At 44.1% G+C, this 16,599-nt stretch overlaps 1 protein-coding gene and 1 long non-coding RNA gene across 2 annotated transcripts in view; one reads left to right on the forward strand and one right to left on the reverse strand.

Moving 5' to 3' along the window:
• Window positions 1-16,599, reverse strand: part of eya1 (EYA transcriptional coactivator and phosphatase 1) — a 44,228-nt gene that overhangs the window by 6,871 nt on the left and 20,758 nt on the right. The window contains exons 10-13 of the mRNA XM_019866297.1: window positions 15,447-15,630; window positions 14,882-15,024; window positions 13,649-13,732; window positions 8,258-8,347 (exon numbers count right to left, since the gene is read on the reverse strand). Of these exons, the coding sequence (XP_019721856.1) occupies window positions 8,258-8,347; window positions 13,649-13,732; window positions 14,882-15,024; window positions 15,447-15,630 (501 nt within the window). The remainder of the gene's footprint in view (window positions 1-8,257; window positions 8,348-13,648; window positions 13,733-14,881; window positions 15,025-15,446; window positions 15,631-16,599) is intronic.
• The window catches only part of LOC109513697 (uncharacterized), a 49,664-nt gene continuing 40,499 nt past the window's right edge, over window positions 7,435-16,599 (forward strand). Inside the window, exons 1-2 of the long non-coding RNA XR_002167847.1 lie at window positions 7,435-7,669; window positions 8,823-8,853. This is a non-coding gene — a long non-coding RNA (uncharacterized LOC109513697). The remainder of the gene's footprint in view (window positions 7,670-8,822; window positions 8,854-16,599) is intronic.

Below are 16,599 nucleotides of genomic sequence, written 5' to 3' on the forward strand. Positions count from 1 at the left end.
TTAACCAATGAGCGACATCGGTGGCAAAAAAAAAAAAAAAAAAAAAAAAAAAAAAAAAACGGACCATGAAGACTGTTCAGCGCTAAGGCACAGCAACAGGATACGATAACATTAATTTTCCAATGAATCCGCCCACTCGCAGGGACAGAGGCGATCCCAACGCAGGCAAACAGTGGGAGACCACCAGGCACTGAGTCAGGACCTCAAACGATGGCGGCACACTCGCATTAAAACTAAATAAAATAAGATGATATCACGGCAAACAGAAATAGCGCTGATTAAAATGAATCAATAAAATGAAATTAAAAAAATAAAATTACAAAAATTAATGAAAAGGATGAAATCAGCAAAACACTCAACTAAAAAGTCTCGAGCCTCCTTTAAATTTTTTTATTTTATTTTGTTTTTTTTGTCGCGCGTTCCCAATCGTTTCATATGTCATCCAGCACAGGCTCATGATTTTTTTTTTCCTGCAAAAGACATTAAAAAAACGGCTCCCTGAATCACCTGTTTGGAGTTAAAATGATTAAAAAATAATAATTTCTCACGTCTGGAAAAAAAATCCCTCCAGAAATTTTTTTGGTCAAAGCCTTTTTTAATTAAATCCCATCCGGCTGTTAGGACACCCAAACAGCCAGTGGAACTTCCTGGTTCGAAGTCAATGTACGCGAGGCCAAACGCTGACGTTATTGCATTCCTAACGCCGGAGCAGGGTAAGGGTAAGGGCTTTGGACCGTAAACCCTTTCGATTTTACTGGTTCCCCTCTGAACAAATTTTTCATCTCCCTGGATTTGCGCGGAGAAAGGGGAAGGGGAGAGCGAGGTGAGGAGAAACTCAAACCAGCTGTTCTTTTAACAGAATTAAAATCTTGACCCACTCCCCCCCACCCTCCGTCTCCAAGCCCCCCGCTCTAATGCAGCCATTCTCTCGCCAAAGTCTCCTTCCCCGGGATCCAAAGAGGAAAAGACTTTGACCCCGTGGCCCTTTTACCTTCCCTCTTTGAGGCTCCCACACACCGATAGCGGGTCGAAAGCCGAAAGTGACCTCACATGGAGGCCTCGCGGTCCACAAGATGGAGTTTTTAGCTACCGACTTCACTCCTTTTGAGAAACTCACCCAGCAGTTTGTTGTGATGCAGCGTTATACTCGAGTGCGGACTTTGCGAATGAATAAATAAATTAATAAAACTGCTGGAGCGGAAAGTGCAGGTGGTGGTATGCACGGTGAGCCAAAGAGCCAAGATAGGGTTGGCTCTTGCCAAACGTTAGGGTCTGCCTTCAGATATCATTTCTCTCTCTCTATACACACAGTGGTACCTCTACTTATGAAATGAATTGGTTCTGGAATAAATTTCTTAACTCGAAAATTGGTAATTAGAGACTCGTTTTCCATGTAAATGCCCTAATCCGTTCCAAGGCCCCCCAAAATTCAGACATAAATGTTCTCTAAAGCATAAAAATGCATCAAAATATGTATGAGATTATTGTACAATAAATGAGAGTTGTAAATAATGTAAAAGACAAAGAATAAAGAATAAAAATGATGGTCATTTCACTTTTAACTGCCCGACTGGTGAACACTTTCTTGGTGATTCACATTTACGTCAAATTATCGGAACGCCTCACGGCCCGAGAGGCGAATGACGAGGACGCTGCATCGACACATATCCATCTATCGATCTATCTACACACAGACACATACGGTAGAGGTCCCTCTTAGCCAATGGAATGCCAGGATGATGCTCAGTAGTAGCCAATGGCAGAGCAGCTATAAGTATGTTGCGTTCAGGAAACTCGGAGCTGCGAGTAGCGGCACATACTGTATTTTTATCTTTTCGTCTCTTAAAATTTCTTTCGGAACAAGAGGCAATATTTTCCTGTTGAGGGGTTTCCTAACTTGAAAATGTTGTATGACGAGACGTTCGTAAGTAGAGGTACCACGCGATATATATATGTATATATACACTGAAGGATACTTATACTGTATACCACAGCCTGCCTTAAAACTGAAATCTTATCTTTCATCTAGCTTCGTGTCCTCGCTTTGCTTTTTCTCGGCAGAGGCAGCTTTGCTTGTTTAGAAAAAGCCGCAATGACTCCTCGGGTTAAGTACCTCATAAAGGCTCCATTTAGAGGAACCCCCCCCCCCACCCTTTGCACTGGAATTCCTCAATTGTTCAGTAATTAGCTACTAATGAAGCAAGCCCAATGACCAAACCGCTCATCGGGCCAAACCGCCGAATCGCAGCTTGTTGGGTTCAGTCTTTGAGGTTAGATCCGACATGATCTGGAACATGGAGGTCACCGTCGGAGGAACGTCTTCAACATCATGAAAGGTTTACGAAGGGGGAATGATTCGTAGGCTTGGCGGCTTAGGACCGCAACAGAGACATTTATCAACCTGCTTCGACCGAACAAAGAGGAAAGGGCGGTTGGAGGGGGCGGGGAGGTGGGGGGGCATCTGAAAAACAGTTACAGTTCCCTGCTGGGGCTCACATAAACCTCTGCACCGGACTCCCTGGGAGGACCAGGGGTGGGAGGGGAGGAAGCGAATGGAGGAGCTTGGCCGTGAGTAATGTCGTACAGTAACCCCTTACACATACTCATTAGGAGCCACTTCTGAGGGCCTCGTAAACACCGCAGAGCCACGGATGGATGGATGGATGGACGGTGCAGGTTCAGGCCCGTTAACTACAGCTGTATGGTCAAAATGGAAAGCGGCCAAAATGGCGGTGCCGGGAAATTTACGGTGCCTGGGTGAAATGGTCAGAACACTGCATGAGGAATAATGCCTCCCTGAATACAAATGAAAGTAGCGCATAAGTCTTTGGGCGTAAGAGACTGACTAGCCTCGACAATTGCGAGGGACTTTCTCAGAAGCGTTTGAACATCTCTTTTCCATCCATTCCCCCCCCCCCATCCCCACCATCCCTCTCTTCCTGCTCACCGCGCTCTCTCTAAAAGCTACAATCACCGTTAACCTAGAACAGATGTTCCTACTGTACTCTAGAAAGGGACTCTTTTCTGTTCTGTTCGGTTCATAAGCACCCGTGTGAATATCAAAAGTTGTAAGCGGCGATGAACAGAGCGAAATTCTTCGCGACGGAGCATCGTCCATCTGTCAAGCGTAAATGGTCGAGATTTGGAGGTCGACCTTGAAATGGCAGCTTCGAACCAAAACGGCGCCCTTTCCCGTGGCATGGGTTCGTGAAGCTTTTTTGTGGCTCTACTTGTTATGGAAAAGTCTACAAAAATTAATATTCTGTGAAGTATTTCCATAACACAACTGAGCCTTTTTTTTTTTTTTTTTTTTTGGTCACGACATGAACATGTACATATTAGCCGGGATGAAGATCCCTGCAAAATTTTAATGTTTCTGTGAAGCCCTTAAAATCGGAAACTCAAACTTCTTGCAATTGAATGTCTCCCATTTGATGAGCGTGCGTGGCTAAAATTTGGCAGCAGTCATCTGAAATCTCGAGGCGCAGTTAAATTTTGACACCCAGTCCTTGTCTCTGGATATTAGTTCCTGAGGCATTTTTTGTGGGTCTACCGTGAAAGACATGTCTACCAAATCTCATGTTACTAAATTAGACTTGCTTCGGGGCAAAATTTTCGACGCCGTTTTGTTTCGCAAAATGCCATTCTCGCCAGAAATAACCTCCAACGGTTATTTATCCGAAGAACAATCATGCCAATGGCTTCCGACTCAATGAACACTTTCGCCAGGATGACCATCGCGATCAAATGTGGTGATTACGAATGACGAGGGAAACGTAGCAATTTCAAGCAGGGCGCAAGGGATAAAACACCCACAAAACGCGCAGTAATTGAGGACAGGATGCCATTTGGCCATCATTCAACCTCTCCTCCTGTCTGTGGCACGCTGTGTTTTCCCTTGTTTGCTGAAAACTTTTTCAGCTGGGGGGGGAGGAAGCTCTCAGAAGGCTTCTTTGTTCCCCGGCTGTCTGTCATCAAGCAATCAAGCGATGACGGCCCGACTCTTCCTGTATAGCCCGGGAATGGCGACTCGGAGGAGACCAAAGCGAAGGTTAATCACCAATGCGGCAAAAACGCCGAGCCCATTCCCCACCCCACCCCACTCCCACTCTGGTTTCCTGTCTGCCGTTTTCGAAGAAATGTCGCCGGTTTCGCGGCGTAATGACTTTTGGTTCATCACGTCGCGGACAACAGCCGTCATCGCGGGATTCCTAATGCCGCGTGAGAGAGGCTCATCGGCGGGTTCGCAGGCTCTCGACGCCGACACTCTACCGGTAGAGGCTGTCATTCACTGATCCCCGCCGTCTTCCTCCCCCTCTTAGTTCCCACCGCAGGTATAGACCTGGAGGAGGAGGGTAGGGGTGGGGGGGGGTCTGTGATTATACCTGGAGGTCAAACACAGGATGTGGGGTAACAAAGGGAGAGTTCTTCCAAGCTACTTCATTCCGAGCCGCGCTTGAACAGTTGCGGAATTCAAACAACGGTGCCAAACAAAAGCAGAGGCGTATGCTGGTTTGACAAATATTCACAGGAGCGAGGGGAAACGCGGCGTGCAAAATTTTTGTGTTCTCGTCGGGTATGACGGTTGAATTGTTTTGTCAAGACCGAAGTCAAACATCGTCGGCAAGCAAAAAAAAAAAAAACACAAATATCGATTGCGTCTGTGATGACGATGGCAAATTGGATTTTTTGTCAACATAAGAATTAGTCAGCGATGACGGTTGAGCTGTTTGTTGAACAAAATCACAGGAAACTAACAACATTTTTTTTTTAAATCAACACCGAAAACTGCTAGCTTGAGGAATTTTGGCACCCTTTGACTGCCCTGCCCATTGATTTCAGGATAAGAACTAGTTGGGTCTGATAGCCAAACAGTTTGTCGTTTCCTGAAATGAAACAGTGGCAAACAAAATACTGGCATGGTCGTGAAAAATTGTATTTATTGTCATGATACGAAATGAGTCGGGTATGATGGTTGAACTATTTGCCATGACTTAATTCAACCAATGGAACCAAACAAAAGTGGAGTGAGATGCTGTTTTTACAAACGAGAGCGAGAGCAAGTGGAATCTTGATCGCTGGGAACGATTCAGTTTGGTGTGATTCAGTGGTTTTACAATTCGGTTTGGTTGGCAAGGCGATGAGCAAAATGAGTTTCAATGAGCTGGAAATAAAAATAATGAAATGATGAACCCTTTCATGTACCAATAATGGGGGTTGTTTTGAAAGCCCCGATAGATTCTGGATTTTGTCAGAGTGATCGGAAATTTGCAAAACTGGAAGTCTTCCCAAACAGGACAGACCCCCCCCCGACCCCCTCCCAAAAAAAACAACAATCACACACACACATGCGCACAGGTGTCGAGCAAAAGCAAAAAAACATCAAGCTAGCATTCTGACGAAATAGCGCGCGATTGAACCCGACTTCGGCGAGACTTAAAACCAACAGACTGGGCCCCGCGGCAAAGAGACTCTGGAGGCCTGTAGCACAAGCTAAGCGTGCAATTCACAGCATCTCTCATTAACAGGCCCGAGTGCTCACTTCAACCCGGGGAGCTATAAAAAGCAGGCAGCTTTCGGTGTCACGGCTTCAGAGTTGTTTTTTCACCCGGACAGGGAGGAAGGGGGGCGGGAGACGGCCGGCCCTGTACCCCACAGAGAGGAGAGCGTAAGTGGGGGGAGCTTGAGCTAGAGGCCCCCTGTTCCCACACGCTGCAGGAGCGTTTCGGAACTATCGTAAACTCACAAGTCTCATTCTTGTGGGGTTTCCTTACTGGCTATGCCGCTCAAAACTGCGGATCAGGAGACAAAATGGTGGATTTTTATTGTTTCTTGTCCTTGAGTTTAAGCACCGTATTTACCGTTTCTGGCATTAAAAAAAATAAATAAAATTGTATACATTGGTACCTCTATTTACGAACGTCTATTTTTGCTTCTTGTTATGAAAGAAATTTCAATGTATCGAAGGTATTTTCGAAGGATTGTTAAAAGCCGACAAAAGCAAACTTCCGTGGATCAGATCTTTACCAAACCCCAAGCAAAAAAACGCTTCTGAGAGAGAACAGGAACTAAACAGGGCAAAAAAAACCCGATGATGCAGTTAAAAGTTAAATGACCATTATTTTTATTCTTTATTCTTTGTTTTTTTTTTCTTTATGTACAACTCTCGTTCATTGTGCAATAATCTCATTGCAACATGTATTTGTTACATATTTTAATGCATTTTAATGCTTTAGAAAACATTTATGTCTGAAATTTGGGGGGGGGGGGGCTTGGAACGGATTAGGGCATTTACATGGAAAATGCGTCTCTACTTACAAAATGTTCGAGTTAAGAAATTTATTCCAGAACCAATTAATTTCGTAAGTAGAGGTACCACTGTATTGTATTGAAAACAAATTATACAAAATGTTTAAAAGAATGAATGAATGTGTCAAATTAATATGCCAGGAAATACAGTACGAACATTGAGTCAACTGCCACGGCCATATTTCATGTTCTGGCTCGACCGAGGCAGTGTTAAGACTTTGATGGCCCCCTCGCACTCGCACTAAACTCTGCACCTGTGTTCCTGCACAGCCTTCTGGGGTGTCCCTTTATGGCTCCCGACTAAATTAGATGGACCATATGCATTTCTGCACATGCTTAAATACATAACTGCTGCTGCTGCTGCCGGCGGAGGTATTTATAGGCTCACACTCCGTTTTAAGCCGCAGCTATTCGAACCCGGATGACTGTACAGTAAATCAGCGGAGAGGAAGAGCGACTGCTTCGGCATTGCACTTAACATGTGATGCAGCCTGGCTGGCCTTTAGGGGGAGAGATCAATACACCTTTGGCAAAATCTGGCTCCTCTTTGGCCGACCACTGTGAGCGACCAACAGTCCCATATTGAAGAAATAATCGTTCGGACATTAGGCTCCGTTCAGGAAGGGAATTATAACAATTTCATCAACTGATAGCGCTTTGGTGTTTTAGTTTTTCCCCATTAAAACTACTTGTGGGTCTGCTCTAGTTACTCAGTATTAGCATGATAACTGTTAGCATGTTAGCGCTTCAGAACTCAACCACGGGACAAGATGTGAAATATTCATCAAAATCCGTCCGGGGTGGTCTCTTGCTAAGGTTAGCATAGCAACAGTTAGAATGTTAGCACTTGATCAATTGTCATTCAAAATAGTGCCCACCCACCATAGTTATCGGTCTGCTTTAGCGCCTTTTATATACCATACTCATAAAACTGTTGTCAAGTTGGCGGGTTGCACTCTCGTGCTATATTAGCATGTAACTGATAGCATATTAGTATTGGATGACAGGGCAACATGTAAAATTCTTCATCCTCATCAATCCTGTCCAGGTTGCTCGCTTGAAACATGTTAGCTTGTTTCCCAGTACTGTATGGCCAACTCATATGTCTACCTTTCTCTGTTTGGCTATGCTAACGTCTCAGCATTGTCCGAATGGGGCGGCCTCTCCTGAATTGTGCCGAGGAACGGGTCTTCACTTTCTTCAAAATACAAAGAACCTGATTTAAGGGCATCTACACAGACTGCTCTCGTGCTCTTGGCGAGTTTGCATGCTAGTCCACATTTGGCACCTCTCCACTGTGGCACGAATTGTTCCGGAATCGACATTAGGACTCCCATTAACGCTGCAAAGTAAAAGCGAGGTATGTTTATGTTTCATATAAGCTATGAGTCGTACATGTTTGATGTGTGCTGGGTTTGCGCGTGATCCACGGCTAGCATGTGTAACTTGTCTGAAGGAAAACGAAGGCCTTCAAAACGGCATTTTGGAAAGGCATCAAATAATTTAGCCACCCAGACCGACAGACAATCTCAAAAACAGTTGCGGCTCGGCTCGTCTTTTGCATCGCGAAGCACATGGAAGTGAAATTCACGGAGCGCCGCGCGGTGTGGGAAGCAACGTGCGGCGTAGGTGGACAGCGACACCAAACACACAGCGTGACGCACAGACAGAAGGAGTCGGGCGCAGAAACACTAAAGCCTGACAAATTGCGCCGCTACGGTTGGGGGGTGGTGTACGACTGACATGTAAAATTCATGGCGTCCCCCGAGGGCTCGGAAAGTAATGCGTCTACGGTATGAGACTGATAACTGAGAAGGAGGCTTCCACGCTATGAAGCAGTTGCTTCTTATGGACGCTGCGGTCACACTTTATAGCTCTCGGAAAACACTAAATCATCAAACAGAAGGCAAAAAAAAAAAAAGGAAAAAAAAGAAAAGAAGAGACTCACCTCCAAGTCGTTGAAGAATAAATGTGTGTCGGCCAAATTGAAGATCATTTCTTCCATCCGTAGTCCTAATGATACTGATGACGGCGGATCCTGAAAGAAAACAAACAGAAATCATGATTTGATTTGATTTTTTTTTTTTGTATCTGTGTCTTTATCTTCTTTTATTTGGGGTGAAAGTAGGCCGGTTCCACTCGAATCATTTCTCAGCAGGCTGTCCTCATAAAAAAAGACATTAGGCCCACTTGAAAGTTTTGGCCTGGCGCGTTTACGATGGTGCAGAAAGGACCACAATAGTCTTTGTTACGGGCCACAGATGGGGAGAAACGTTGTTCGAAAGAGAAAAAAAAAAAGTACGAGTTGGGGGTGGTCGATTTAGAGGGTAAAAAAAAATAAATAAATAAAATAAATAAAAACTTGCAGAGTTGCGCTGATGCCTCAGAAGGTAAATCTCCTGACACCAAAATGCCAATTTCTCTGTAAATTGTGGTTGATCATGTGACATGAGAGGACTTGGCGATAAATAATGACAAAAATGTTTAGGATATCTTCCATTTCTAATTTGCAGATTTGCTTCGGACAAAGGCGAAGCTGCAAAGGTGAGTTTTTTTTAAATTCTTTTGATCTGTGTCTGCAGCTGCTTTGGGAGTGAAAACAGGCCTAGCGGGGACCAGAAGCAGGGATTAGCTTGTTAAACCACCTGAAAACTCACCTGAGCTCTCTACTGATTAGCTGTCGTGACCCATAGCGCTTATGTTTTTGTGTTTTCGCTGCAGACGAGAACAGCGCAACCGCCTCGGCAAGCTTTGCGCTTGAACCTTGCCGTTTGAATTCGTAGCCGTGTCAATTTGGATTCGACGGGGCGCCAGCCGATGGCCCGCCGCGCAATTCAAACAAATCAAGCCTCGCGGGAAATGTTAGCAAAAAGCCCCAAAACATTTTAGATATACATAATTTTGTGGGGAGGGAGAAAAAAATTTGGAGATACTTTGTTTTCAATTTTTTTTTCACATGTAATAAAACAATTTGGAGATCCCCGTTATTCATTTTTCAGGAATATAGACATTTGAGGGGTTCACGCTTTGCAATTTTGGGAATGAAAGCAAAAATTCGAATTTGATGAAAGTGGGTTACGATTTTTAAGTGATTACAAAATGTAGAGACTTTTTTTTTCATTTTTGTGTCTTTAAAAAAAAAAAAAAAAAAATCCCTCCCGAGCATTGCCCACAAGCATCATTCCAACTCTGTTAAGGCTCCGCACGGATGGAAATTTCTGGGTCGCCCTCATTCAAAGGAAATAAGACGGAAACTTGCTTTTACACTCAAAAACCTGTTTCAGCAACGATTCCGCAAAATGACCACATCAACCGCCACAACACAAGACACTGCATCTGCAACATGCGACTGAATCCATTTTCTTTGATTTTGTCTTGGCATTTCAAACCAGCGCTTGTTTTGACTGTGCAAGCGTCTGGTATTTTTTATTTTTTTTTGGACGGCCCAAAATGACATATTGCTCCTCAAGTGTCAAGAGATCTTAGCGTCTCCGTGCCTTTGTTCTGATATGGGGGGCGGGGGCTATTTGATGGGGGCACTGTTTTGTTTTGGGGGTGAAAGAGGCCTGCCCCGCGACCCTGCACTGTTTATTTACTTTATTCCCAGTCTAGCATGCTGTGTTGAGAGCGAGCTGAGGCTTATGCCAAGAAGCAGCAGTGGTCTCAGACACACGCACCCGCACCCGCACCCACACACACACACACACACACACACACACACACACACACACACACACACACACACTTCCACAGGTCTCCAATGTACGCCTCCTTAGCAGGAAACACTCTCGCCTCCATAAGGGCTCCGTTTTATCTGAATTTCTATAGGATGTGACAGCAGCTCGAGTCCCGCTCACTACTTCCCACTCTGGCTGTTCAAACAATAATAAAAGAAAAGCTCCAAGCAATGATGAACGGCCCATCGAACACAACTTTTTCATGGGCCAATCATTTGGGGCTCATTTGTGCGAATTCCGAATAGTCCAAAAACTGGAGAAGTATGACCCCAGAAACTGGCACGAAAGGACTGCTTCAAAACAAAATGGCCGACTTCCTGTTCAATTTGAGGCAATATTTCTTTTGAGACTTTTTCATGTGGCCTGTTATGATAGCCAAAGTTTGTGTCTGTGACGGTGGACTATTTGTTCTTCACTCTTTTGGTACCATTTTTTATGGAATTTGTGCCCAAAATGTTTTCTTCATCCCAAAATGGCCGCCTTGCTGTTCAGCTTCGGAATGTGGGCACTTGAGACTTTTTCGCCGCTCCTATTTTGATAGACGTCCACCCAATTGCGAGTGATTGCTGAAACTCATGCCAGGCACATTTTTTTTCTCCAAATGTTTGCAAGCTCTGGAATTTGCCCAAAATGGTTGTTTCAAACTAAAATGGCCGACTATCTGTTGTTGTGTTTGTTGTCCTTGACATGTGTCAACTGCTGTACGGAGTTGACGTTTTCTAACTTTTCAAGTGCCCTTCTTCGTGAGCTGGCTGGGGATTGTGTTTGGGACTTTTTTCTCACCGAACTACACACACACAAGGGGGGCGGGAAATTGATTTTTCAGGCACTTTGAACCCCCCAAAAATTAGTTTATTTGTGGGAAGGATAATCTTAAAAAGCGATTTGAAGAGAGCCCTAAAAATGGCAACCGTGGAGTGTGCTCACTCAAAGCTTATCTGGAAGGCACATCTATAAACTACTTCAGAAAAGAAAGTGCCCCCACCTCCCCCAACCCACCAACCCGCCAACCCGCCCACCTTTGTCGCTCAAGTCATCCACTGTCTGGTTGGTGTAAACAAAACGTTACAAAACACTTTTCCCCGTAATCACTATAAATAGGCGCGTATCCACACTTTCCCCTCATGGCTGGTGACCCCCCCCCCCCCTCACCCCTTCCTTCCCCTCTCATAAACACCGCGCTGTTCTTATCAGCTCTTTTTAATTGGCATCAAGGCAGCTCGCCCCCATAAAGCTTTGACGGCTCAAGCCAGCTGGAGCGCCATTGGGCAGGCCAGAGTAGGAGCTTAAAGGAGGTGGAGATGTTTACATTGAATCATGGAGGATTCGCAACGTCGCTGGCTTTTCCCACCACGGCGCTTTTTCCCATCAGGGGCCATTTTGCGAGTTCTAAAGTCCCTCGGAGGGCCAAATGGAATTTGTGATGAAAATATCATGCGTTGGGTTATAATTTTCATGATTTTATTTATTTTTTTTCTTGCTATAAATAACAATGCAGTCCAAATATCAGGGTGCGTCTCCTTTTCGCGAAAAATCGTGGGCGGTATCTCCAAATTTTGATGATTCTTTTCATTCAAAGAATCATAAGCACATTTTTTTAATGCCTCAATTTGAAAAAAAGATGTGAATCACCAAGGTCTGTCTCTATATTTGACAATAAAGTTGTACTTGACTTGACTAAATGTGCCCTCCAAATATTCATTTGACATTTTATCCAAAATGGCTGCCTTGCTGTTCTGTTATGTCATTAAAAGCGTCTTTATGTATTTACGGGAAAACCATTTATCTGCCCCATAAATTAAAAAAAAAACAAGCATCTCCGGTTGTTTTTCCACTTCATCCTTGGTGTGAAAGATGTTATTGTGAGTGAGCCACTCGTGTAATAGTCTGAAAAGTGCGGATGCTGTGTCTCTGCGTAAAATCCGCCACGCTGCACTGTAGCTGGATCTCGTCACGAGTGAGTGGATGATGAGCTTGGGAAGCCATATAAAATGGATGACCTCGAAAGTTAACCATGAGATTCTGCCTTATCCCCCCACCCCCCCAACACAAAAACAGTTTGTTTAGAAAGTTTAAATTTAGAGAGGCAATTTAAATGGAATAACAAATAGCGCACCGTGGAAAAGTAAACGTTTCATCTGCTGTGCCGTCACAGGGAAAATAACTTTATACTATAATATGTTTGTGACCATCTACTGCATACATATTCCACAGTTTTACTCCCAGTTATTTCTGGATTTTGTTCCCTGAAAAATTTGAGAAATCTTAATTAAAGCAACAGTGTGCTCATTTTGGGGGTGAGAAAAAGGCACACTTAAGCATGTCAGGAGACATCCTGTGCAACTGTTGCGAGCCCCCCCAAAGGAGCCGTGCCCCAAGGAAGCCACGCACCACTTCGACAGCTGCGGGCAAATACTTGCCAAGCCTTGTTGGAGCTATTAAAAAAAGAAGCAATTATCTGCCCGATGAGATCTCCTTACCACGCGCCAAACTGCTTCCACCGTCTATTTCCCAGTTCCGGTCAGGAATTTTTAGTCGTGGACTATCTTAGAACCAAATAAATCACTTTAAGACACAACATTGGCTTCCCCTGATGGGCAGTTTCGAAAATTCAGGCGTAAAGTTATCTAGCCCTTAATTAAAGTTCCTGTAAAGGAAATATAAACGTCTTCTGAATTTGACATACCGCAGAGAATAGCGTAACAATCTTGCCAAATGTAAATTATTTTAAAATGAGGCTTCAAAATCACAAAAAAAATCAAGCCATTGTCTCCATTCTCAAATGCTGTGCAAATGTCCAATGAATACGTGTAGCCAACCGCTAATGGATGCTACTTTGTCGATCATCTTGTCGTTCCTATTTAATTTTTTTTATGTTAGAACTGGAAAATTAAATGCACCATCTACTCATGATTTAAAAAAAAAAAAAACAACAATCATATGGGTGAAAAAATTCAGCCCCCGAAAGCCGTTTTATTGAGCAAAATGAAATTCTGTACGCTTGTCAATTATAAGCAGACCAACAAAAATGTTGCAAGAGTCCATGACTAGAAAAAGAAAAAAAAAGTCTTCCAATTTTTGTTTAAAATGGCCATTTTGTAGATTCAGATGATCTAATTCATATTTTTTTCAGAATCACAGGTCTCTGTCACACCAGTTAGATTTATTTATTTTTTTTTGGAAAGTAGGTGTGCCTATCATAAGTAAACGCACAAAAAAAAAAAAAAAGGCTCAGGAATCAATGACCGAAATGCCACGCAGAGTCTGCCATTTTGGTTTGAAGTGGCCACTTTGGGGTAAATTTCTGCCATTTCCAGAGACAAGACAAGCTTGTCCCAAGCACTTTTGTCCAATCAGTACCAAATTTGAACCTTGCATACTCAAAAGACAAGCGGAACAAAATTACAAAGCATTTTGGTTTTTCATCACTGTATGTGGGTGGGAGCGCAAACTCTTGTATCAAAAATTCCCATTCTGAAAAGATTTTGTGGACATCCCCTATTGGCAGAAATGTATTCATGTAATAATCCAGCTTCTGATGTTACAATTAAAAAAAAAAAAAAAGTTTTTTTTATAATTTCGACGTTAAAAACATCAATCACCCGTCCGTATCTGTTGGCGTAGGAGCCCGTGAGCAAGGAATGGAAAACGATGATTGTTTCATCCAGATCCCAGATGAATACTCGCTGGACACAAAAACGGACAGACCCCCCAAAAAAATAAATAAATAAAACAAAAAGAGTCAAAATCGATGCGGCGCTCTGTCTCTGCTGCAAGGTGATCCTGCTGGTCAATAGGCCGGGAAGCGTGTACTCGCGCACCGTAGGGACCACTGTCCATTTGCTCGCGTCGGCCGCAGCGACGGTCCTCGCCGCCCATCTATACCTTACCCCTTTACATTTGCGCAATCGATCGGGGACAAACTAATTCACGAGATATGTTAACATGCAATAACATGCTGTTTTGATGGCATAAAGTTAGCTAGCCCTTAAAGTCCCTGTAAAGGGAATATAAACGTCTTCTTAATTTGACATACCGCAGAGAATAGCGTAACAATCTTGCCAAATGTAAATGATTTTAAAATGAGGCTTCAAAATCCCCAAAAAATCAAGCCTTTGTCGCCATTCTCAAATGCTGTGCTTATGTCCAATGAATACATGAAACCAATCGCTAATGGATGCTACTTTGTCGATCATCTTGTTGGTCCTATTATTATTATTATTATTTTTTTAATGTTTGAGCTGGAAAAATAAATCTGCCGTCTACTCATGGCTTTCCATACTGCAACAGGAGGCATTAGCCACCAGCTAGCATGCAAGCTAACTGGATTGGGTCTCGTAGTAATCCAGAATTGTGCCGGATAACAACTGATGTGAACAAAGGCACTCACAACTCTGTGCGGAAAAGTACTCGGTGATCCGCGCCGGACTGGAACATTGTCACTGCGGTTAGCCGGCGTGACAACAGACATGAGATGTTTTTCTCATCAAATGAGCCGCTTGCGATTTAAGTACATGTCCGCAGATCCCCACTTCTGATTATCCCTCTGCACATCTACTCAAATAAAACGTGAGTGTACTTTTCACACCCCTGGTATAACCCACCTCACCTTAATCACCCTCCTAATTGTTAAATAATGAGAAGGGAACTTAATATATGATATGCGTGAGTCATGATTCCACAACGTGTCAATTATTCATGCCTGGTTAAGGAAGTGTTTCATATAATGAATTAATGCCCATCGCGCGCGTTAAAGGCGAAGTGTCAGCCCATACGCTAAGTGGATTAAGGTCCCGCGAGGGCGTCTGTCGCCAAGGTAGCGAGCTCACCCCTACCTCAAGGTCGGAGTCGGGCGGCGGCGACGGGTTGTTGTTCCTCCTGCCCCGGCCACGTGACTTTCCATCCGAGGCTCGGCGCAATCGATCCGAATCTGAATCTTTAATGGGGGTTGATGGACTGTGGATGGTACTGTACTCTGCTGGAGGGAAGGCGGATGATGAAAAGAAATGGCAGTCGGCTCTTCGCAAGGACGTTTTGTCTTCATGTTTCTGTTGCAGTTTTTTTTTTAAATTGTCAGTAAATTCTCCAAAATGAATAATAAAAAGGAAACAAACAGCTAACATTTTGTGTTATGCTAACACATGAGTACGTCATGCGACCACCGTAGCGGCCGTGGCTAATCTCTGCTTGTTCACAGTGCCAATGCTAGCTTATTATGCTAGCACTTTGTTTTTCTTCTTTCTACCCCCGAAATTTGCTGTTGTAGACTGTAAATTTCCCCAGTATGGGACAAAAAAAAGGATATTTTATCTTATCTTATTGCTAGCGCTGCTACTCTGTCAGTTACCGGTCATCATTTCGAGTGAATTTGAACTTAAAATTGGCGTCCGAATCTCTTACCTGCAGGGTTGTCCGTGATGGCCTGGCTGGTGATGGCGGCTGGGGGTTCTTGTAGGGTGTAAGTGGTGGTGGTTGAGGGCGTGCTGGGACTGCTGTTGTTCGTCATGTAAGGCGACGTGTAGGGCGAGCTGTTGTAATACTGAGCGTACTGACCCTGGCCAAAGGCAGGATAGCCCGGGTACTCCTGTGAAGAGATGCGTACTTAGGTGGAAAACTGGCAACGTTTTGATTTTTTTTTTTCTATTCTGGTGGAGTAATATGAGATATGCCCTTCACCGTTATTGCTACTTTACCGCACAGATTCCAAAAAACATAAATGCGAACACATGTCAGCTCTCTCCCACATCTGGACAAGCATCTCTTTTGTGTGTATGTGCTTTCCCCTCTGTGCCACAGGACATATGTGAGAGGCGGTACGGGAGGTAATCCAGCGGACAAGGCGTGCGACATCCAGAGTGATTTATGCTCAAATGTGTCCCGGCTGAAATGTAACATGGTGAAAGTCTGCTGTTGCAATCGATCAGCAGCAAGAGGATCCCAAAAAAAAAAAAAATCTGTCAGTCGTACCTGTTGTGTGCTGTTGAAGCCTGTCGAGTTCGTTAAGGAGTTGTTTCCACCGTATAATCCTGACGTTGTCGTGAACGTACCGCCTAGGAAGAGGAAAATGTTGGAGCTTTGAGTTACATAAGCATTACATCGTCGCTGTCCTGTGGAAAAAACACCTATGTCCATTTTGGTCATTTTTTTCCATAGATGGGATGTCCGAAATGCGGACATCCCATTGACAGATCACAAAAAGTGGAGCTGACTCGCAGCTCCAATCACTGACTTGTGGTCTTCCTCAGGGATCACTCTTTTGCCTCTTGCTGTTTTTACTTAAATGATCTATGTATGATTTTAAAAACGCCATACTTCATTGGACATGCAGATGACGCTAGCGTTTAGTTTTATGGTAGTGAATATCTGTTGCGGAAAGGATTATACCACAGTGGTAGGCGGTGTTGGTGGTGGGGTGGGGGGGGCATGGGGGCCCAGGGGGGCAGGATGTTGCAAGTTTGGCTCCCTCAAGGATAACCCTTGAAAAGCGACCTTATCTCTCTCCTCTTCCTCCCTTTATCATTGCTTGAATCGGGCCTGATGAATGACAGTTGGG

This window comes from Hippocampus comes, unplaced genomic scaffold, assembly GCF_001891065.2.
Source record: "Hippocampus comes isolate QL1 unplaced genomic scaffold, H_comes_QL1_v1.1 scaffold3, whole genome shotgun sequence".
Classification (NCBI taxonomy): domain Eukaryota; kingdom Metazoa; phylum Chordata; class Actinopteri; order Syngnathiformes; family Syngnathidae; genus Hippocampus; species Hippocampus comes.